At 54.5% G+C, this 23356-nt stretch overlaps 1 protein-coding gene across 7 annotated transcripts in view; it reads left to right on the forward strand.

Moving 5' to 3' along the window:
• SLC2A9 (solute carrier family 2 member 9) overlaps positions 1-19781 on the forward strand; it is a 64696-nt gene extending 44915 nt beyond the window's left edge. For all 7 annotated transcript variants that reach the window (XM_070399406.1, XM_070399390.1, XM_070399399.1 and 4 more), the window contains 6 exons: positions 3901-4088; positions 7923-8033; positions 13211-13312; positions 13876-13951; positions 16127-16254; positions 18227-19781. In XM_070399406.1, the coding sequence (XP_070255507.1) occupies positions 3901-4088; positions 7923-8033; positions 13211-13312; positions 13876-13951; positions 16127-16254; positions 18227-18481 (860 nt within the window). In that variant the 3' untranslated portion in view covers positions 18482-19781. The remainder of the gene's footprint in view (positions 1-3900; positions 4089-7922; positions 8034-13210; positions 13313-13875; positions 13952-16126; positions 16255-18226) is intronic.
• Positions 19782-23356: the final 3575 nt, after the last annotated feature.

The following is a 23356-nucleotide window of genomic DNA, read 5'->3' on the forward strand; positions in this document are numbered from 1 at the left end:
CGGCCTGTGCCCTCTCGCAGTCTGGGACCCCTCGGGAGATAACGACCTGCTGGCTTAGGCCTGCTCCCAGGTGGCAGAGGGCAGGCCCAATCCCTAGGTGCAGCCCCTGGTCGGGCTCAGAGCAGGGCCAATTGGGGAGTTGGGGCGCCGCCCCCTGTCATGCACAGAGCAGGGTGGATCGGGAGGTTGCGATGCCACCCCTAGTCACGCTCAGGGTAGGGCCGATTGCGGGGTTGGAGCACCGCCCCTGTCACACTCAAGGCAGGGTCGATGGGGAGGTTGTGGCGCCACCCCCTGTCACGCACAGAGCAGGGCCAATCAGGGGGTTGGGGTGCTGCCCCCTGTCACTCACAGAGCAAGGTCCATCAGGGGGTTGGGGAGCTCCCCCGTCACGCACAGAGCAGGACCCATAAGGGGGTTGAGGAGCTCCCCCCTGTCACTCACAGAGTAGGGCCAATAGGGGAGTTGGGGCACCGCCCCCTGTCACACACAGAGCAGGGCCGATCAGGGTGTTGGGGCGCTGCCACTGTCACACTCAGGGCAGGACCGATGGGGAGGTTATGGCTCTACCCCGTCACACACAGAGCAGGGCCCGTGGGGGGGGGGGGGGGAGGATTGGGGCGCTGCACCCTGTCACACACAGAGCAGGGCGGATCAGGGGGTTGGGGAGCTCCCCTCTATCAGGCACAGAGCAGGGCTGATCAGGGGGTTGGGGTGCCTTCCCCTGTCACGAACGGAGCAGGGCAGATAGGGAGGTTGTGGCCCCGCCCCCTGTCACACACAGAGCCGCAGGGCAATCAGGGGGTTTGGGCTCTGCCCCCTGTCACACTGATCCCGGTGCCGGGAGGCCTCGTGGCTCCACTGATCCCGGTGCTGGGAGGCATATTACCCTTTTACTATATAGGATAGAGGCCTGGTGCACGGGTGGGGGCCGGCTGGTTTGCCCTGAAGGGTGTCCTGGATCAGGGTGGGGGTCCTCACTGGGGTGACTGGCCAGCCTGGGTGAGGGGATGATGGCTGTTTGCAGCTGGTCACACACCCTTCAGGGTGGGGGTCCCCACTGGGGTGCCTGGCCAGTCTGGATGAGGGGCTGAGGGCCGTTTTCAGGCTGGCGGGTGACTGAAGCTCCCAATCTGTCCTTTTTTCCTTTTTTTTTTAAATTCTGGGCCAGCTTTAGCTCTGAGGCTCGGCTCCAGCTATGAGACCTCCACTGCTGAAAGCAGGTTTCTGGCCTTTGTTTACCTTCTGTATTTAAAACAATGTTGCGGTCCTGCTGTCTGAAGGCTGGCTGACTGAAAGCTGGTTTCTGGGGTTTGGTTTAGCTTCTATATTTTTTACAATGTTGCTTAGAGTGCAGCTCAGAGGCCGGCAGCAGCATGCGGGGAACCTGGCTTCCTCCGTCACTGAAGCAAGCAAGCCTCCTTGTTTGCATCAGCTGCCTGGCTGCTGGCCGCCATCTTGGTTGGCAGTTAATTTGCATATCTCAGTGATTAGCCAATGGGAAGGGTAGCGGAGGTACGGCTAATTACCATGTTTCTCTTTTATTAGATAGGATGGTTAATATTAGACGTGCATGCTATAAAAAGAACAAAGGTGTTGGGCTTAGGTTGAAAGGGAGTATTAAAATGTGCATCTGTGCTAATAAAAGGGCTAATTTCACCGCACCCAGAAAACCATGGGTATTTACTGTGCCGGGCATCCTGCCGGGGGTGAGGGGGGAAGACGGAGCGGGACATGGCCTTCCAGCCCTCCGGGGAGACAGACACACCCTGAGCGGCCCATCTGCGTTGAGAGCTCTCCATGCTAAGCACTGCACCTCTATCAGATGGACAAGCCCTCGCAGCAACTACGGGAAATAGGCCATGTCATTATTCCCACTGTGAGTCAGAGCGCTGAGGATGGGGCCGCCTGGCCCCGCATCGGGGTGAGCGCGTAGCGGCGCTGGGATCTGAACCCTGACAGCGTTGCTCCTGAAGCTCTGAACATAAACAAAACACGTTTCACGACCTCGCTCTGTGTTTGGTGCCCGTCCCGTCTGTGGGTAATTTGGGAGGAAGGGCCCTGTGACAGTTAGCTATTGCCGTAATAACGCCGCGTAGCACACGTCTACAAACTCCCTTACTTAAGACATGAGCACATGTTGGGCCAGCTGTGACGTCCTGTTCATCTGCGTAGGGCCTGCCCTTAGAATTCTCCTTGTCTCTGGGAAGCACTCCCATATGCCTGGTGGCCAGCTGGCCGACCTAGGGCAGCGTCACCTCTGTTCCATGTGCCTCACCCCCCAGCAGGCTACTGAGCACCTTCCCTGGTGAGCACTGAGGTCCCAGAGAGGAAGTGAAAAACAAGCAGTTTCTCAAGCTTCAAATCAACTCGAATCCTATTGGCCAAAATAAGTCACATGGTCAAGTCAGAGTGGGCGGGGCTACACAGTTACAGAGGGAAGGACATAGATGTGGGAGGCCGTGGCTGGGTGCCATCAGTACCATCCATCTGTGTCCAAGGCCCCTGCCAGGCTTTCCCACCCCCGCCTGCCCCCAGGTCAGAGTGGCCGGGGACTCAGTCCCAGCCGGGTCTGACTTATTTGTGCTGCTCTTGTCAGTTGAGGGGAAGCTTCCAGCACCTAAAAATGGAGAAAGAGCCCACATGCCCACTGTGGGGGGAGGGGTTTACTGGATTGAATAGAAGTGAAATACCAGCATAGGATAGGGGATGTGAGAAGGCAGGGGTGGGGGACGTCCGGCCCGAGGGCCATACAAGGCCTGCAAAATCGTTTGGTCTGGCCCTGCCAAGGCAACCACAGGCGGCCTCGAAATTCAATGAAGCTAGGAGCTTTGTTCATAGCCGCATGCATTTACGTTAAGTGAATCGTAGTAAGCGAATGACGTCACTCATTGGCCACTCCTCCACTTGCCCACAGTGAACGTGGGAAGTGCTAGGTCACAGCTACGGGAGCGACTTCCTGAGGCAGGTTCCAGTTCACTTCCCAAAGCGACGCCACGCCCTCGTTGGCCGCCTTCTTGGAGAATCTAGAGCAAGTTTAACAGCCTTTTTCTTCTTGCTCCTAAAGAAGAGCATTTCCCCTGCCCCGCGGCTCGGAGCAGTGTGGTTGAGGCTGACGCCCACGGTGAAGGCCATGGGCTGTCCCCGGAGCCGTGGCGGCCCCTGTGCCTGCGGGAGGATGCTTCTCACAGCTGACCATCTGCATCTGCCCTTTACGTTGCACCCACCATCCGGTTATGATGACCGCAGGGTTCTGACCAGTCAGCCCACCTTCACGCACCCACCGCAGGTCTGCACAGTTCAGGTCTGGGGGAAAACATGACAGGCTCGCCGAGGCTGGAAATTTGCCGCATTCGGCATGGGAAAGGCCAAGGTCGCATGGGTTAGTCTGAATCCTGGGAAGCTGAGCTCTGAGACCGTCTCCCCAGGTGTCTGCATTTCAGGGGGCATGGGGCAGGGGCCCAGAGGTCCTCCTGCCGATCATGGAACTGGCTGCCCGGCATCCTGCCGCGTCCAGTGAGGTGAGCGCAGAGGCAAACCAGAGGTTCTCTGTGCTGTCTGTGAGGAGCGCTCCCTGTGCGTGAAGTTAGTGTGTTACATAAAGCGCAGTCACTCCGGCAGCACTGTTCGTCTGCCCCGCGTAGAGACCGGACTTGAACCCGGGGCACACTTGGCTTTGCACTCGGGCACTCAGGAGGTCCTGGTTCTCGCCCCCTCTTCTCCTGGCCAGTCCGGTGACCCTGGGCAAGTCGCCACACGCTCTGGGGCTTTGTTTTCCTATTTTTATGCGCCATGGTCTCAGAGGCCCCTGCCAGCTCTGTCCCTGACAAGGTGTGTGTCTGGGTGGTGGGACCGTCAGCCTGCTCTCGGCTGACCGTCCCTACCCGTCCCTGTGCGCAGCCTTCCGGACGTTCCTGGGCAAGGAGGACGTGTCCCGAGAGGTGGAGGAGGCCCTGGCCGAGGGCCGCATGCAGAGGAACATCCACCTGGTGTCCGCGCTGGAGCTGCTCAGGACCCCCTTCGTCCGCTGGCAGGTCGTCACCGTGGTAGTCACCATGGCCTGCTACCAGCTCTGCGGCCTCAACGCGGTGAGCGTCCCGCACAGTCGGAGGGACCGGAGGGAGGAGAGGGGTGGGGTGGTTCAGGCTCGGGCCCTGGATGCCCAGGTTCCAGCCCCAGCTCTGCGCCATTGGGCAACCACATCATCTGACCCTCAGTTTCCTCATCTGTAAAATGGGACGACATAACACTGAAAGAAAGAATCCACGCGAAGTGTTCGGTGCAGCAGCTAGTGGATTCATCCCTTAATACAGGCTGCCCATCCCTGTAATTACTTGTCCCTGGAAATGCTTAAAAGTCATATTTCTTCATAAAACGGGAATTAGGAAGTCATAAGGAAGAAACACATAGATGATTTAAGTAAAGTGCTTGTAGCCGGGCTGGCTTCAGTGGGCGACTTTGGCCTGAGAAAACCTCAAGGCTTTAAACGGTACGTTTCCTGGGGCCTGAGCTGACGTAGGTGGGGAGGTGGGAGGAGGTCCCCCCATGGAGTCCCCCAGCCCTCCAATGAGCTCAGCCACCCCTCGCCTGCTCCAGAATTAGAATCTGGGAATTTGAGGACAGGGAGGCTGACATGAGATCATCATTATTGTTGCTTTTGGCAAACAGTGGGTTGCTGCCAGGGGTGGTGAGCTCCCCGTTCATGAAGGTGTGCAAGTCAGCAGGCCAGCCATGTGGCAGGGGTGTGTAGAGGAGATTTTGCACTGAAGCACCAGCTGCCCTCTGGGGTCACTTACGTGCTCAAGAGAGCCGTGGCCGGACCCAGAGGCGACCTTCCAAGGATCCCGGGTGAAACAGCTCCTCTTGTTTGCACAGAATGGCCATGAGCCGGCCCCCCACCCCCTTTGCCGGCAGGGAGGGTTTGGAGGTGTTTAGGGCAGGTGATATGGAAAGGCAGTGGTTCCCATCCGGAGAGGGGAGAATGGCAGCGTAGAAAGTTACAGCCAGGGTGGCTTTACCTGTTTTTTGGTTAAAGTCAGCAGAATAGGGAGGGGCTAGGTCACCGGTGTGACCTGGGACCAGTCCTGCTGTTGCCTCCTCTTTACAAGATCAAGGTCATGCCCCAGGGTTTCAGAGCCGCCCCTCCCGCCTGAGACAGCAGAGAGGGAGAATGAATCCGTTTCTTAACGCTCAGACTTGGACTCGAAGAAGCCACGGACGGGATCTGTGTTTAGTGAGGCATTCAGATGGAGAGTCAGGGTATTTCTAAGCAGCGCTCTCTCCTCGTTCGGGTGTAGTTTTCTGATTTGCATGCCCTGTGTAACTGCATAAACTCCACTAGGGCGCAGCTGTAGGCCCCGCAGCATGAGCATAGGTGGGAAGCAGCTTGTCTCTCCCCGAGTCAGCAGTGGGAGAACCCCGCTTTGGAATGTGTACCCCTTCCACGTGAGATCCACCCTCTTAGAAAATGTTTGAGTTTACCGTGTGATATTACCTACGGGCTCAATGTGCAGCGATTGTTAGAATTCTGTCACCTTCCAGAACTGAAACTTTACGCTGAACACATTTCCCCTGCTTTGAACCCCCGGCAACCACCATTCTATTCTCGCTTCGATGGGTTTGACTATTTCAGATATCCTATATAATAAAGAGCTAATATGCAAATGGTCATCACGCCCTCGCACCCTCCTGCCCTGGCACCCTCGTGCCGGGGCCGGGGGACCTGAGGCTGCACACCCTGCCCAGTGGGGCTTGATGGGGGAACCTGAGGCTGTGCCCCCGCCCCCCCTTGCAGGACTTGACAGGGGTGGGGCCGACTGGGTCTGGGTCTTGCGCGATTTCGAGGCAAGCATGGGTGGACAGAGACTTGACTCTGGGTCCCATGGCGCACCCCAGACTCTGACAGGAGGGAGATTTTCATATACATTTTACTAATTTTCTTTCATCTCTGACACTTCTATTATAGAGAAAGAGCAAATAGCAATATTAAAATATTTCCTCTAATTAATTCCCTTTTAATGTGCACAAATTTTGTGCACTGGGCCACTAGTTTCATATAAGTGGACTCAGGCAGTACCTGTCCTTCTGTGACTGGCTTTATTCCTGGAGGAACATCCTCCAGGCTCCATTCCACTTAGGGGAACATCCTCCATGATGTCACATCCTGCAGGATTCCCTTCTTTTTCAAGGCTGACCAATATCCCATTGTATGTACTGGCTACATTTCCTTATCCATTCATCTATCGATAAACCTTTCGGCTATTCCCACATCTTGGCTATTGGGAATAATGTTTTGTTGAACACAGGAGTGCCAATATCTCTTTGAGATCCTGCTTTCAACCCTTTGGAATAATTACCCCAATGTGGATTCGCTGCATCAGATGATAGTTCTGGTTTTAATCTGTTGAGAACCTTTCATACTGTTTTCCATGGTGGTTGCACAAATTTACATTCCTACCAACACTATGAAAGTGTTTCCATTTCTCTATTTCCTCACCAACATTTGTTATTCCTTTTTAAAAATAATAACAGCCATCCTAACAGGTGTGAGGTAGTATCTTGTGTTTTCTTTATCCATTTGTCCATCGATAAACCTTTAGGTTATTCCCACATCTTGCCTATTGGGAATAATGTTTTGTTGAGCACAGGAGTGCCAATATCTCTTTGAGCTCCTGCTTTCAATGCTTTGGGATAAATACCCAGAATTCCTTGAAGCGCCGCTAACACTTCTTTGACAGTCCATTGCCACACTTAGCCAAGCCCCTGTCACTCCTAGTCTGTTAGTATGAAGAGGGGGAAATGATTGAGATCTGTTAGTATGAAGAGGGGGAAATGATCGAGATCTGTTGGTAGGAAGAGGGGGATGAGGGAGGTCTGTTGGTATGAAGAGGGGGAAATGAGGGAGGTCTGTTGGTAGGAAGAGGGGGGATGGGGGAGGTCTGTTGGTATGAAGAGGGGGAATGAGGGAGACCTGTTGGTAGGAAGAGGGGGAATGAGGGAGGTCTGTTGGTAGGAAGAGGGGGAAATGAGGGAGACCTGTTGGTAGGAAGAAGGGGAATGATGGAGACCTGTTGGTAGGAAGAGGGGGATGAGGGAGGTCTGTTGGTATGAAGAGGGGGAAATGAGGGAGGTCTGTTGGTAGGAAGAGGGGGGATGGGGGAGGTCTGTTGGTATGAAGAGGGGGAATGAGGGAGACCTGTTGGTAGGAAGAGGGGGAATGAGGGAGGTCTGTTGGTAGGAAGAGGGGGAAATGAGGGAGACCTGTTGGTAGGAAGAAGGGGAATGATGGAGACCTGTTGGTAGGAAGAGGGGGATGAAGGAGGTCTGTTGGTATGAAGAGAGGGAAATGAGGGAGGTCTGTTGGTAGGAAGAGGGGGAAATGAGGGAGGTCTGTTGGTAGGAAGAGGGGGAAATGAGGGAGGTCTGTTGGTAGGAAGAGGGGGAATGAGGAGGTCTGTTGGTATGAAGAGGGGGAAATGAGGGAGACCTGTTGGTAGGAAGACGGGGAATGAGGGAGACCTGTTGGTAGGAAGAGGGGGAATGAGGGAGACCTGTTGGTAGGAAGAGGGGGAATGAGGGAGGTCTGTTGGTAGGAAGAGGGGGAATGAGGAGGTCTGTTGGTAGGAAGAGAGGGAAATGAGGGAGGTCTGTTGGTAGGAAGACGGGGGAAATGAGGGAGGTCTGTTGGTAGGAAGAGGGGGAAATGAGGGAGGTCTGTTGGTAGGAAGAGGGGGAAATGAGGGAGGTCTGTTGGTAGGAAGAGGGGGAGATGCGGGAGAAGGAAGCCGGTAGTGGGCCCGCCCGTCAGCTGCGCCTGTGACTCTGGCTGTGGCAGGAACCTCAGAGGCCACCGTGTGTCGGTGTTAATTTGGGAGGGAGATGACCCTTGCTGACCTCTCCCTTCTTTTCCTTCCTGCCTACAGATTTGGTTCTACACCAACAGCATCTTTGGGAAAGCAGGGATCTCTCCGGAAAAGATCCCCTACATCACCCTGAGCACTGGCGGCATTGAGACTCTGGCTGCCGTGTTCTCTGTAAGTAAACGGACGGTTACCCCCGAGAACTCACAGGGAGTCAGCGGGGCCACGGGAAACCCAGGTCCCGTAGTGGGAGGCACCCTGGTCCCTCTGAGGGTTCTGAGTTTGAGGAGTTGATCGTGCCGCCCATCACTGACATCTCACCAGCTAGAGCAGCGGTTCCCCACCTGTGGGTCGCGACCCCTTTGGCGGTCGAACGACCCTTTCACAGGCGTCGCCTAAGACCATCCTGCATATCTGATATTTACATTATGATTCATAACAGTAGCAACATTACAGTTATGAAGTAGCAACAAAAATAATTTTATGGTTGGGTCACAACATGAGGAACTGTATTTAAAGAGCCAGAAGGTTGAGAACAGCTGCTCTAGAGAATGTCCTCATCGGTATTTTGGGTCACCATTTTCCTCCTTTAAAAAAATGGCTCCCTCCTTTGAACTCTTACCTCATCACCAATGGCAGCTGCTGCCTCCCTCTGAGGAGGGACATCTCCCTGGGAGTCCCTGCCAGAGGTCCTGGGAGCCTCAGGTCTGTAGTCATGACCTTAAAAGTGTTTCAGACCATGAACTGTCATCTTCCCGGCCCAGGTATGTAGGTGTTTGCAAGGCAAAGAGAAGGAGAAAGACATTCCCTTTGGATCGAGCAACACAGAGGGGCTTTAACGACGAGCCACAGTCTAAAACCGGAGAAAGCGCTCGCCACTCTTCCCCAGCCTCCGGGCTGCAAAACAGACATGTGGGGCCGGACGGTGGGGGCCTGGAGAGTCCCATGTCTTCTTGGCGTGTGATGCTGTATAAGGCACTCACCTCCCTGGGCGGCAGCTTCCCCTTTGATGAGCTACTCCTGTCTCCTCTGCCTTGTAGAGGTGCCCTCTCAGCTCACGGTCCACCATGGGGTTCCTTTCCAAAGGAAAGGGAAGAGGGTTAGAGCGACCTTGTTCTCTGGCCTTGATGGAGCAGCTGATTTCTTCCGCTCGCTCTCTGATGTGTGAGGCAAGGCCGAGGCCGGTGCAAACCAGCAGAGACTCATTTCCACAGAACACTTACTTTTGCTCCTTGGTCTTAACGGGGCGTTTTCACAAGCGGCTTTTGAAAACAGATTCCATGGAAGTGTTGAGACTGGTGTTCCGTCTCCCTCTCCTCCCATTCGCAGTCTTTTTATTAGAGGGAAAATATTCAATATTTCACAAGCGTTTTATAAAATTCTTGTCTCGTGTTACAGACCAGACCCCTTCCCCCAAGCTGTTCTTGTTCATTTTTAAATGGATCAGCAGAAAAGCACCATCGGGAAAGGAAATGATGGGGACATTATAGGGTTTGTTTGGGGGTTTGTCGGGGATTTTGTTGTAACAAGAAATCAACATGAGCTCATTAGGGAAGATTCGTAAAATTTGGAAAAAAATAGAAAGAAACAAAGAAGAAACCACCTACAACCCGTGATACCCAAGGCAGTTGGTTGGGCACTGCCCGCCCCCCTCCACCGCCCTTGTCTATTCAGCGATGCATGTCTTATTCCCTCGCCACAGCGACCCGACTGTTCTCGCCTTAGTCCTGCGATTGTTCCACAGGCTGATGTCAGAACGATTCCCCACTTGCTTCTTGTTTAGCACGTTTTATGAGAGTGTAACATACACACAGGAAGGGAAGCCGACCATCACCTCTGAACTCCTATGAAAGCTCCATCCTTCTTCACAACTCGGCAATCCGGCAATCTCCTTATTAACCGTTGTCTGCGCGGTGCGGGGGGCAGTCTCTGCTCGGAGCCTGGGTGGCAGAGCCACCTGCCTGGCTTCTGACCCCAGCTCCGACCCTTTTGAGCTGCGTGACCCCGGGCACGTCATTCCACGGCTCGGTGGCTCGATTTCCCCATTTCTAGAATGAGGACATGGCCCCTGCCTCGTGGGGGTGGGTGAGGATTAAATGAGTGAATACGGAGGAAGCGATGCAAGCCGGGCAGGTGATGGGCACCCAGTCAGCGGTGGCGACGCCTGCTCTCAGCAGGTAAGTTCCCACGGCTTGCCTTTCCGACGAGGCTGCGATGAGCACCCTGGCAGAGAGCAGGCTTTTGTGGGGACTCTCACAATCTTGATAGTTGAGGAACCCTAGTCTCAAAGAAATGACTTACCCAGGGTCACGCAGCCAGGAGGTCAGACCCAGAGGGAGCGGGGAGCTAACATCTGGGGCCCCTGCTGCTCCCAGGCCCCGGGGGCTCTCCCTGGGGTCGCATGAAGGCCCACATCACTCCTGAAAGTCCAGTTTTCAACCCCGTTCACAAGAGGAGCAAACACAGGAAGGGGGGGCGGGGGGGGGCGGTGATGCTTCCCACCTTGGTCTCCCCAACTCCTCCCTCTGCTCCCCACTCTCTGGCTGGCAGATCGTCAACTTTAAAAGCTGACGGCATTTGACGAAGTATTTCTGGGGAGTGTGAGTCCCAGGAAGAGGTCCCTGGCTTCGAATTCCTGGGAAAGGAGGAGGGAAACTGAAACTGGCACCGGGCCTCACAGCCTCGGGAGGGCCTGCCCTGCCCGGGGCTGCCCTGCCATCTGGACCATGTGTGCTATAGAGGTTTGGGCGCCTCCTTGTGGCCCAGACCTGGGAGGGACAGCTTCAGTGCCCTGATGGTGTACGTGTTTATTCACGCACTCATCCGTCCACAGGCAGCTATGGTGCACCCCACCCTGCTCATGCCAGGGCGTCACCAGTGACATTGTCATGATCTAGAGAGAGACAGACCCAGAAACAGATACGCACCATGTGCCACACTGGGATGAACCCTCCTGTGAGGGATCCCAGGAGGGCTTCCTGGAGGAGGGGCCCGGGAGCCGAGAGCTGAGGGAGCAGGAGTGAGCCTGGCGAAGGGAAGTGAGTGCATTGTGCAGCCGGTCCCCTGGCCCTGTGTGCATGTCCCCAGTCATCTGCCCTCTCCCCACTTTATCTTCTAAAAGAGCTGGAGATGCAGAACAGTCTGTTGCAGCGGTTCTCAACCTGTGGGTCGCAACCCCTTTGGCGGTCGAACGACCCTTTCACAGGGGTCGCCTAAGACCATCCTGCATATCAGATATTTACATGACGATTCATCACAGTAGCAACATTACAGTTATGAAGTAGCAACGAAAATAATTTTATGGTTGGGGGTCACAACATGAGGAACTGTATTTAAAGGGCCAGAAGGTTGAGAACCACTTTGGTCCGCAGGCCGACGCTCGATCCACTGAGCCACACTGGCTAGGGCCCTGGTCGGCAAACTGCAGCTCGCGAGCCACATGCGGCTCTTTGGCCCCTTGAGTGTGGCTCTTCCACAAAATACCACGTGCGGGCACGCACGTACAGTGCGATTGAAACTGCGTGGCCCATGTGCAGAAGTCAGTTTTCGGCCTGGGCGAGTCTATTTTGAAGAAGTACTGTTGGTATTTGGCTCTGTTGACTAATGAGTTTGCCGACCACTGGGCTAGGGCAAGAGCTTTCTTTAAGAGCTGACTTTTCCCCACGTGCCCCAAATTGAGAACCGTGTAACTTTGTGATCATGAACTTCTTAAGAGGTACCTTTCCTCTCAAAGAGGTAGCAGGTGGGGGTGTTCCCCGTGGGGCGGCAGAGGCCCCAGGGAAGACGATTCCCAGGAGTGAGACCGGGAGGGCCTGGGCTCCAGCAGCCTTGCCTTCCGGCCAGTTGGCCACGCTCCCCGTCTGCGTTTACACTTGGGTTGACATGTCTCCAGGCCACTTTCGTTTATTATCTTTAGGGTTCATGAACCACCCTGGAATGGTAGTCATTCAAACGTAACTTTTCCACTTCTCAGACCTTTGGCCCCAAAAGATATACGGTTCTCACACACATTCTTCTTTTACACAGAAATTTCCAAGCAAAGTTTACGTTTCAAGGAATTATTTTTAAGGTTCAGTTTACAGAGAGCTGTCTCGAGTAGATAATTATTTCCGGGGCCCTGTCCCCTGGTCGCAGACTTTAAAACTCTGTTAACTTGAAAATAACCATGGCCTTCCCAGGTCTCGGCTTCTCCTCAGACAGAAGTCCCTGGAAGCAATGATGAACGCCTGCATGTTTAAAGCAGCGTCGCAGCAGGTGATAGGGATAGGGAAGCAGGCATTTCTCCTGCCATCCGCCTTGGCTGTCTTTGCTAAGACAGAGCTGACCAGCAATCGCCGAGCCATTCCCCTTCTTCCTCCCAGGTGTCCATAGCTCAGGCTTCGGCAATAACCCACTTTTGCCGGGAGAGTCCCTCATGCTGGTGTTGCGAGGCTCCTCAGGGACCCCCCAGTGTCAAGGTCAAGGTCAAGGTCAGCTGTTTGGAATACTGGGCGCTGGCCCCCACCTGGGAGGTGTCATCTCGCTCTAGTGTTCGGAGTGTGTTCACGGATGCATGCACGTGTGGGCACGTGTGGGCACGTGTGTGTGTCGCATAGTAGATTTAAAGAAATGGGGACAGCCATTGTCATACTGTACCTCTGCCATCCCTGGTCTTCGTGCATTCCTCCGGGCTGGGCGCTGGCCCAGAGCAAACACCCGGTCCCCTCGGTGCTTAATTACGAAAGCGCCTGGAGGAAGGTGTACCTGCCAACCCAGCCTGTCCCTGAAACTTGGCTACAATCACATTCTTCAGCGTCATTGGCGTTTGAAGGCGCTCAGTGAAGAGCCCTGCCCTGGCCCAACTGCAAGGCAGGCACAGGGGCTGCGAGTGGGGGTCAGTGACATCCCACGGCCCCAGGAAGCTGGACTGGGGCGCAGCTTCCGGGGCTGCAGTCGCTGGTATCACCCCGAGTGCGGAAAACGGCAGTCCCATGGCCGCCCCGGGTCCTCGCCTCTAAAATCGACACCATGGGGGCGGAGAGGAATGGAGAGAGTGTGACTCCGTGGCAGCCTGGCTCCCGGGTGGGGGGAGGGCAGGACTGCGGCAGCCACATCCTTTCGGCCCCCGGTCCAGACTCCCCAGCAGAGAAGCCCACGCCCCCTAACGAGGGAGATGGGAGGAAAGGTGACTGTGTGGATACGCGGGACTTTCTTCCTTCTTCCTTCTCGTCAAGGTCATTGCCTCCCCGGTGCGGCTGTGGAGAGAGTCCCAGGTCAAAGCCGTCCTTGAGCCACAACCCCGTGCGGTTCCCAGCTCCGCACCCCCTTCCTTTGCTGCTTGTAGTAACCATCCCTCTTTGCCCCTGACCTAGGGCTTGGTCATCGAGCGCCTGGGACGGAGGCCCCTGCTCATCGGCGGCTTCGGGCTGATGACCCTCTTCTTTGGGATCCTCACGGTCACGCTGACGCTGCAGGTGAGAGCACGTGCCTGTCCCCCCCTCAGGAGCTCGGCGTAGAGCTGGCTCTCGGCTTCGGGGCCCGGGGTCTTGGGCTTGGCAGGTGGCACTGTCTGCAGACACGGCTCCCCCAGGGGCATCTCAGACCGGAAGCCGCTGGGGGAGGCTTGATGGGTGGGGCCTGAGCCTGGGAGACCAGCGACCTGATGAGCTGTGTGACCTTGGGGGTTACATCCCCTCTCTAGGGGCTCTGGGGCCAGCCCGCCTGGGTGTGAATCCCTCGCACAAAACTTTCGGCAACTCAACCTCTCTGCTCCTTGTGTCTGTAAAATAGGCGCTGGAATGGCTTAGGGGTTACCATTACCCCCATTTTCTGGATGCTGAAACGGGGCCCATAGATATAAAGTGACCTTTACAAGGTCGAAGACGTCCTTTAACCATGACCCTGTGCCGGTCCCCAGCGCCACAGCCCCCTTCCCTTGCTAGTAAGGCCCGAGGTCACACAGATGGAATGGAGGAGGGGCTGGGGCTGGAATGGAGTGTACCTGCCTCCTCACCTGCCCGCTGCTGCTCCCTCGCAGGACCACGCCCCCTGGATCCCTTACCTGAGCATCGTCTGCATCCTGGCCATCATTGCATCCTTCTGCAGCGGCCCAGGTAGGGCGCCCCCCTTCTGCGCCAGCTGGCCCAGGGCTCATGGCACCACCACGGAAGTCAGGGGCTCAGGGAGGGGCCGAGCCTGATCGGGGATGGAGGGGGGAGAGAGAGTTCCCAGCCATTCAAGTTCAGTGACGGCCTTCATTTCCATCCCGCAGATGGTGGGCAGTGTGCCGCCCAAAGACACATTAGTTATAACATACAACGACTCGCGGCTGTGAGGGCGTGAGGCAGGCACACGAGTTTGGGATGAATTAATGATACTCAAGGTGCGGTCTGTGGCCACCCACGGACGAGTTACAGTTCCGTGTGGAAGATATGATGATGATGATAACAGTGGCCATGGCTAAGATTTATTGATCACTGACCACATGCTATACTTAGCTCATGCAAGGCCCGTGGCAGCTCAAGAGAAGGTGGGGATGGAGGGGACTTGCCCGGAGCCGACAGGATGGGGGTGCCGGACGCCAGCCCCTAACCACCACCTTGCAGTGCCTGCAAGAGTGGAGTCTGGTGTGTGCACCCAGGACTCATGTCCGGCCCCAGCTCGGGCATTGCCCTCCTGGGAAAGTCCTCGCCTCCCCTTGAGCCTCAGTTTCCCCATCTGTAAAATGGCCCGTGTGGATGAGACTGAGGGCCCTGCCCTGCCGTGGCTCTGTGTCCGTGTCCCCGGTAGACTGAGAAGGGGTTCAGGGTGGTGTGGCCCCTGCACTGCTCTCTGGGGGCGTCCCTGGTGTCTGTGGGCAGGCTCTGGGGGACTCTCTCCGGAGGCTGCTGTAGCTCCCTCTCTCCGATCTCTGTCCCTGCCTTCAAATTGCCGCTCCTCTACATGCCCATCCCAAAGTCCCTCTGCCTCTTTTTTCTTCTTTTTTTATTTCAGGGAGGAAGGAAGAGGGAGAGAGAGAGAAACATCAGTGATAAGAGAGAATCACTGATCGGCTGCCTCCTGCACGCCCCACACTACGGGCCGAGCCCGCAACCCAGGCATGTGCCCTGAACGGGAATTGAACCGTGACCTCCTGGTTCATAGGTCGATGCTCAACCCCTGAGCCACGCGGCCAGGCCTAGTTGCCTCTTTTTAAGGACCCGTCAGACTGGATCAGGGCCATCGTATGACCTCCTTTTACCGTAATCACCTCCTTAAAGACCCATCTCCACACACAGTTACATTTTGGAGTGCTGAGGGTGGGACTTCAACATGTGGATTTGGTAGTGGGGGGGGGGGGGGGCGCGCGCACAATTCAGCCCATCACGGTGATCACAACTAAAGGCCCTGGACGGAGAAGCCTCAGCTCTCACACCGCTGAGGACCAGGACAGGACCGAATAGCCTGGCCCTCTTTCCTGCTGAAGGATTTTCATGTTTGGTTCATTTCCGCATTTCTGGCCCCTGTAAGTGAGCTCCTACTCTGTGCCCAGCTGTGTCCCAGATATTGGGAGAAGCTGCTAGAACAGCCCCCACGGAACTTCACTGCCAGATAGGGAGGCAGGCACGGCCAAGAAATATATAAATATAAAGCCAGGGCAACGGCAGTCCCATGGGGAGGAGGGGACTGACATAAGGGGATGAAGAGGGACAGGATGAACAGTAGGGGGCGCATTTTAACCGAGGCTGTAGGGAAAGGCCTCCCAGCACCTGTGCCGCCTGAGCAAACTCCTACCAAAGTCAGGGCCTGAGTCCTGGCTCTGCCCCTCAGAGCTGGGTAACCTTGGGTAAGTGAGGGCACTTCTCTGGGCTGCAGTCTCCCCCTGCCCGCCTGCCCCAGGTACATGGAAGCCAATAGTCCCAGAGATGAAATGATAAGCATTCCTACGCAACGTATTCCGTAAATGTCAGTCGCCGCATCATCAAATTGGCGCAGGTAGTCCTCCACCATGGCGGGCCAGCTGGCTTCAGAGCCCATTCGGAGAGTGTGGGGAGTGTGTGTGTGTGTGGCGGGCGGGGGGCGGGGGGGGGTGGCGGGGAGTCACCTCTTGTTCAGATGAGCCAGGTCAGAGATGGTGTTCATGCCTTTCGGAGCTCTGGGCTGTAACCCAGCACCCACTCCGAGGCCGCTGCTCACACAGGCAGAGGGGCTCTCCCACCGCCTGCCCTGCCACAGGAGAGGGAGGCTGGCAGCATGGCCGCCTCCTCCTCCTCCGGGGGACTAATTCCACGCCCCGGCTCTCCCTGCAGGCGGCATCCCCTTTGTCCTGACCGGCGAGTTCTTCCAGCAGTCCCAGCGGCCGGCGGCCTTCATCGTGGCAGGCACCGTCAACTGGCTCTCCAACTTCGCCGTGGGCCTCCTCTTCCCCTTCATCCAGGTCTGGCTGGCGGGGGCCTCTTGCCCAGGGGTACCCTCTGATTCGGCAGCCCTCAGAGTGAGGGGCGATTCACAGAGCAGAGGCTGGCCTACCCACTGGAGACTCGCGCTGTTGGCTTAAGGAAGGGAGAAGTGTGCCTCGGCCCAAACCTTTAACCCTTCTCCCTCCTGCACCCCTAAATGCTAAGGGCTGCTTCAGAGGGAGTGAGCCTCCTGTCACGGAGGGTATGCAAGGAAACCTGGGTAGAATCTCAAACCTGCAACCTGCTCATCGTTTTTGCTGTGTCTGTCACTGTGTGATCCCTATACAATCATGCAGCGAGTAACAGCATGTTGCAAGGGGGATCACCCTCATTCCCACGGGCTCACTTTCAGCAGGGCGGGCGCCCACTAGGCTGGAGCTCCAGGAGCCACACAAGAAACATGAACGGGTGTGGGGGTTCGGAAGAGGCGGGGAGGAATTCCAGCCAGAGCCCCTCTGCGGGGACCCCCTGGGTCAGTGTAGCGCGTCCATGAAAAGCTGCTGGGCTCTGAGAAACAGGGGCTGTGACAAGGAGGCACTGAGGATGTGGCGGGTCTCAGTGTAGGACAGGGAACCCCAATAAAATGCGTGGGTCCCCTTCCTGCTTCTCCCAGGTGGTCACCAAGCCCTCCCGGGGAATCCTCTGGAAACAGGTCTCGGGGTGCCTAGAGGAGAGGCACGTCTGGGGGGGCCCAGCCCCCAACAGCTGGAACCCTGAGAGTCTTTTACTTGACAAACATTTATCGAGCAGCTACATGCACCAGGCTCTGCGGGCACAGGAGCTGCCGAGGTGATGGGTGCAGCTGGTCTAGTGCAGCCAGAGGGGCCACTCTCGTCCGAGCATTCGCCGCCATAACCAGGATACGTGAGCTAGAGGGACCGCATTCCGCATTTCTCTCTTCTTTGTGCAAGGCTGCCTCAGAGTAACCGTCAGTGAGCTCTATCGTCTGCATATTAGAAAAAGTGATGTTATCTGGGCCTAGTAACGTTCCATATTTTTCTTGCGAATTGAGGAATTTCACTTCCTTTTGACATCACACTTTTCTCACGTGTGTATTGGAGGGAAGAAAGAATGTGGTTCATGGAAAATATGAACTTAAGATGACGTTCGCTAGCCCAGCCAGCGTGGCTCAGTGGTTCAGCATTGACCTATGAACAGGAGGTCAAGTTCGATTCCAGTTTTTAAAACATACTTTTTAGAAAGGATAACCTTAGGTAGCAATTGGCTTTCACAATGATTAAGTTTTATATGCCCACTTTTCTTTTTAATTTTTTATTGATTTCAGCAAGGAAGGGTGAGGTAGAGAGAGATGGAAACATCAATGATGAGAGAGAATCACTGATCGGCTGCCTCCTGCACACCCCACACTGGGGATTGAGCCTGCAACCCGGGCCTGTGCTCTGACGGGAATCAAAATGTGACCTCCTGTTCACAGGTCAACGCTCAACCACTGAGCCACACCGGTCGGGCTATATGCCCACTTTTCTTAAAAAAAAAAAAAAGTAAGAAATAAAGACTGCCACTTCCTCATCTTTCCTGGGGTTTGAAGCTGATTGATTCATGCCTCACGGGAGATGTCTCCTGTGCACGATTATAAGGCACATTTGCGTGCGAAGCTGCACCTGGGAATGTTGGCGGATGAGTGGGGACCATCAAGAACAGTCCAGCCCTCGCTGGTGTGGCTCAGTGAATAAAGCATCAGCCTGCGGACTGAACGGTCCAGGGTTCCACTCTGGTCAAGGGCCCGGGTTGCAGGCTTGATTCCCAGTGTGGGGCATGCAGGAGGCAACCGATCAATGATTCTCTGTCATTGATGTTTCTATCTCTCGCTCCCTTCCTCTCTGAAATATATATTTTTTTAATTTTTTTTTAACAAAGAACATTCTGCTCAGAGTGGCTTCGTGGCCAGTGGGGTGCTTGGTTGACGCTTTTGTCTCCACCTTTCCACAGAAAAGCCTGGGCACCTACTGCTTCCTGGTCTTTGCCGCCATCTGCTCCGCGGGTGCTCTCTACTTATATTTTGTCCTCCCTGAGACCAAAAACCGAACCCACGCCGAAATCAGCCAGGCATTTGCCAAAAGGAACAAGGCCTACCCACCAGCGGAGAAGACAGACTCAGCCGTCACTGACGACAAGGCCACGAACAGGCCGAAACCAGAGGCCTCCTCCACGCTGGACAATTACATCAAAAGTGGGATTATCTAAACCACGGGGGCAGGGGGACATTTTTTTCTGCCAAGAGCCATTGGATATTTGTGACATCATCCTCAGGCCATATAGAATCATCCACTCAAAAATCAGCCTGTTCTATTTGTCCGAACCTTTCATTAACTCACCCTAATGCCTTGGCAGGGCCAGACCACATGGTTCCTAGGGTTTTAACAGCCTCCGGGCCGGACGGTCCCCACCCCGGTCATCACGGGTGGTCTCACCATTTCAGAAAACCGAAGATCCCCCTACACGTTGAACATTAGTAAGTATTTAAAAAATGAGACTTTGCTCACTTAGTACTGCAACCATTTGGGTGTCATGCATGGCTGAGTGCCCCAAACTCTTCTGGAAGCTGGAAACAACCACCCTGTGTGTTAGCAGACCCAACATTCTCCTAGACGGGTCCACGCCTGCCTTCTTCATGTCTGAGCCCATGGTTCCGAGGTGAAATCGGGGAGGGAGCCCCCCAATGGTTTCTGGAAGGAACGCAGTCCCTGCTCTACCTGCCGCAGCTGTGAGCTACCCCCAGTGGGATCCTGAGTCCCCAGTGCAGCTGGGCTTGGGTCCTGGGTGCAGATGTCCAGAACTCGGGTGAAGGACTCTTCAGACCGCCTGGCAAATGCCTGGCTCCCATCTCTGGCTCTGTCCTGTGGATCTCTGGCTCCGGGGAGCCTGGTGCCAACCCCTCCCTCTGCTCTGCCTTTCCTGGCTCTGTCCCATGGGGCTCAAGGCCTCCAGCCCTGAAGCACCATCACCTCCGAGCACCAGACATGTCACAGCGAACAGAGAGAGGACCCAGATGTGGGAGTCCCAGAGAGGCCGACGCAAGAAGTAGAGTTTCAGGAGGTGGGGCAGGCCCTGCAAATCGAACGCTTTTCCGTCGGAGCCGTCAAACAAGGTAAAGGATGATTCTGAGGCTGCACACAGGTGTGGCGGGAAGGACGCGGTGATTGCCTGGTGCTGTCTGCCCCAAGGGTGCTTCGTGGTTGCAGATCCCGGAAGAGATTTCGCTGGAAGACAGCGTGTCAGTCAGGGCTCCCCAGAGGCACAGAAGTATACACACAGGCGCACCCCAGGGAGTCTGCAGGCTCGGTTCCAGGCCACCACAGGAAAGCAAGTCTCACAATGAATGAGTCACACAAATATGTGGTTTCCTGGTGCATCTAAACGTTGTTTTTACACTCTGTTGTAGTCTATCTTGTGTGCAATTGCATTATGTCTGAAGTATGTACATACTTTAATTAAAAGTTATTTATTGGGGGAAAAAAAAACGCTAACCGTCTTCTGAGCCCTTCAGCAAGTCGCAGTCTTTTTATTGTTGTTGTTGTTTGGTGGTGGTGGTGGTGGTGGTGGTGGTTATTACAGATGCCAGTCAGTCTTTTTGCTGGTGGGGGGTCTTGCCTCAGGGTTGATGGCTGTGATTGATGGGGTGGTGGTAGCTGAAGTTTGGGGAGGCAAGAAGGTTGGGGGGGGGGCGCAATTTCTTACGACAGCAATGAAGCTTGCCACACCAATGGGCTCTTCCTTTCACGCACGATTTCTCTGAAGCGTGTGATGCTGTGTGGTAGCGTTTTATCCACAGTAGAATTTCTTTCAAAATGGGAGTCAGTCCCCCCGCAACCCTGCCACTGTTTTATCAACAAAGTTTGTTAAATGTTATAAATCTTTAGCTGTCATTTCAATGATCTTTACCGCATCTCCACCAGGAGAAATGGTGCCGATAGACTTGCAAAAACAAAACAAACAAACAAACAAACCCACAATCTTTCCAAAGCACAATAAAACCAGGCAGCCTGTGTCTGACTCAAACACTGCCCAGCCCAGACTAGCCATGGCTCATCTTGGCTGCTTCTCCACATGACATCTCGAAGAGCTTCTCTCTTCTTCTTTTCCTCTGAATCCCAAGAATGCTGACTAAAAAAAAATAAAACAAAACATATTTTTACTGATTTTAGAGAGAGGGAGAGAGTGATAGAAACATCAATAATGAGAGAGAATCATGGATTGGCTGCCTCCTGCATGCCCCCTACTGGGGATCGAGCCCGCAACCCGGTCCTGTGCCCTCGACTGGAATTGAACCCAGGACACTTCAGCCTTCAGGTCAACACTCTATCCACTGAGTGTAACCAGCTAGGGCGAATGCTGACTTTTTGATGCCACACATGTAAGATCTATTAGCCTCTTTTTTAAAAAAAATATTTTTGTTGATTTCAGAGAGGAAGGAAGAGGGAGAGAGAGAGAGAAACATTAACGATAAGAGGGAATCATAGATGGCTGCCTCCTGCACACCCCACACTGGGGATCGAGTCCGAAACCCGGGCATGGGCCCTTGACAGGGAATACAACCATGACCTCCTGGTTCATAGGTCAACATTCAACCACTGAGTCATGCCGGTCGGGCTTTAGCCTCTTTCTGGTACATACTAGGCACCAGAAAAATTGCCTTTATTGGAGGGAGGGGCCGATGAAAAAATGTGGATGCAGTGACAGGCACACTGGCCACCCACCTTAGACCAGGAAGTTGAAGGGCGCCCCCTAAGGGTGCGGGGCAGCCAGCAGTGAGGATCCAGGGTCTGGACTTCCTGGAGCAGAGGGGCCATGACCGCCCCGACCTGCCTAGCAATGGCCTTTGCTTATGAGAGTCAAAACCTCTCTTACTTGGGGTTTCTCGTACTCATGACCAAACCTGAACTCGATTCATACAGTCCTCACAGGAGGGAGCCCACGGCAAATGAGGATTTATCAAGCCTATCCAGTGCTCTAGGCCACTGGTCGGCAAACTCATTAGTCAACAGAGCCAAATATCAACAGGACAGCGATTGAAATTTCTTTTGAGAGCCAAATTTTTTAAACTTAAACTGTATAGGTAGGTACATTGTTATTAACTTAATTAGGGTCCTCCTAAGGCTTAGGAAGAGCCACACTCACGGGGCCAAAGAGCCGCATGTGGCTCTCGAGCCGCGGTTTGCCGACCACGGGCCTAGACACTAGGCAAGCTGCTTCCTTGGGGCCCGGCGACTCTGACTAAGCAGCAGGGACTCTTGTTCCGGATCATCTGGGTGCAGCTGCGGTGCCTCGGAGCTGTCTGGGGTGCTGACCGGGGTTTTCTGCCCGACAACACTAACTTCCCTTCTTTTCAAGTTTGCAAAATACCTCCACGGTGTGGCCTATGAGGCTAGAGAAGACCCCGTGAAGTAACCATGACTGGATTCCTTTCATTTGATCCAGACACTGTGCTCCCCCCGCTAAGTCCAGCCATGTTTACTGTTCCCATCACTGCTCTGTAGGACCTCAGGCATTGGGCCCAGCCCCCTGTCTCCAGAACAACCACTCTGATATGCATCTCCACCCATGAACCCCACCAGACATGGATCCCTTCCACGTGACGGCCCACCACCCGCCGACCTGTGGTGGACCGAAGCGTCACAGCCCTGGCGTCAGCCTCCATCGCGTGGAATCCATGCAACGTGCTTTGGCCACTGAGATGTTGGAAAATGTGACACAAGCGGAAGTTGGTGGGGGCTTGTGCTCTAGGGCAGTGGTCGGCAAACTCATTAGTCAACAGAGCCAAATATCAACAGGACAACGATTGAAGTTTCTTTTGAGAGCCTAATTTTTTAAACTTAAACTATATAGGTAGGTACATTGCTATTAACTTTATTAGGGTACTCCTAAGCTGGCCTTTACTAAAAATGTCCTCAATCTGATTGAGGTACGTTCGCTGAGGTCGACCCCTTCCAACTCTCCCATCCACACTCGTCTTGTATACTTGTTTCGTCTATCTCCTTTTGTTCATCCTCTCTATATGTCCAAACCATCTCAACATACCTTTCTCAATCCTCAACACTACATCTTCTTTCACTCCACAACGTTCCCTAAAATTAACTTAATAAACTTTACTTAAAGTTTTAAGTCTTAGTTAAACTATAGGTACGTTGAATAAAACTTGATATAATACTTAATAACGATATTATTTATTGATAAAATTAAATCCCTTACAATTTACCTTACAATATCCATAAAATTAAATCATGACAATGACTGGCAAACACTAATGTGAACAATGGCCTTGCATCTCCTTGGAAAGTTTGGGTAAGTCAGGTTTGTATGTTGTTGCTCGCATGTGGTATTTTATGGAAGAGCCACACTCAAGGGGCCAAAGAGCCGCATGTGGCTCGAGAACCGTGGTTTGCTGACCACTGCTCTAGGGCTTTCCTTCTTAGATGCTGACGGCATCGTGTGCGGAAGCCCAGGCCAGCCTCCTTGGGAATGAAAGGCCGCACAGAGAGGCCGAGCCCACCCCAGGGGGCCTCCACCTAGATGCAGCTGTGTGGGTGAGTCCACAAGAAAGCAGCAGAAGGCTCACCCAACCAACCACAGAGTCACAAGAAAGAAGAAACTGTTGCTTTAGCCCAGCCAGCGTGGCTCGGTGGTTGAGCATCGACTTATGAACCAGGAGGTCAGAGTTCGATGACCGGTCAGGGCACATGCCTAGGTTGTGGGCTCGACTCCCAGTGTGGGGTGTGAAGAAGCAGCTGATTAATGATTCTCACCATTGACGTTTCTCTCTCTCTTTCCCTTTCCTTTCCTCTCTGAAATCAATAAAAATATTTTTTTAAAAGGGGCGGCATTTTCCTGCCCACGGTTCTGTGGGTGAGCAAATCGGGCAGTTCTCAGGGTGCACGTAGTGTCTTCTGGATCCCCCCTGGCACTTGTGGTCAGGTGGTATTAGCTGGAGGCTGGGTGGCCTCAGGTGGCCCCATTCACAGGTCAGGGGCCTCGACTGGGATGGCTAGAACAGCAGGGCCGGCGGGCACGCTCTGCGTGGACTCTGCGTGAAGGGCCCCCTGGCCATCACAGAGCAGCAGC

This window comes from Myotis yumanensis, unplaced genomic scaffold (genome assembly GCF_028538775.1).
Source record: "Myotis yumanensis isolate MYYU_CA2020_CCGP unplaced genomic scaffold, mMyoYum1.0.hap1 SCAF_1, whole genome shotgun sequence".
In the NCBI taxonomy this organism is placed as follows: domain Eukaryota; kingdom Metazoa; phylum Chordata; class Mammalia; order Chiroptera; family Vespertilionidae; genus Myotis; species Myotis yumanensis.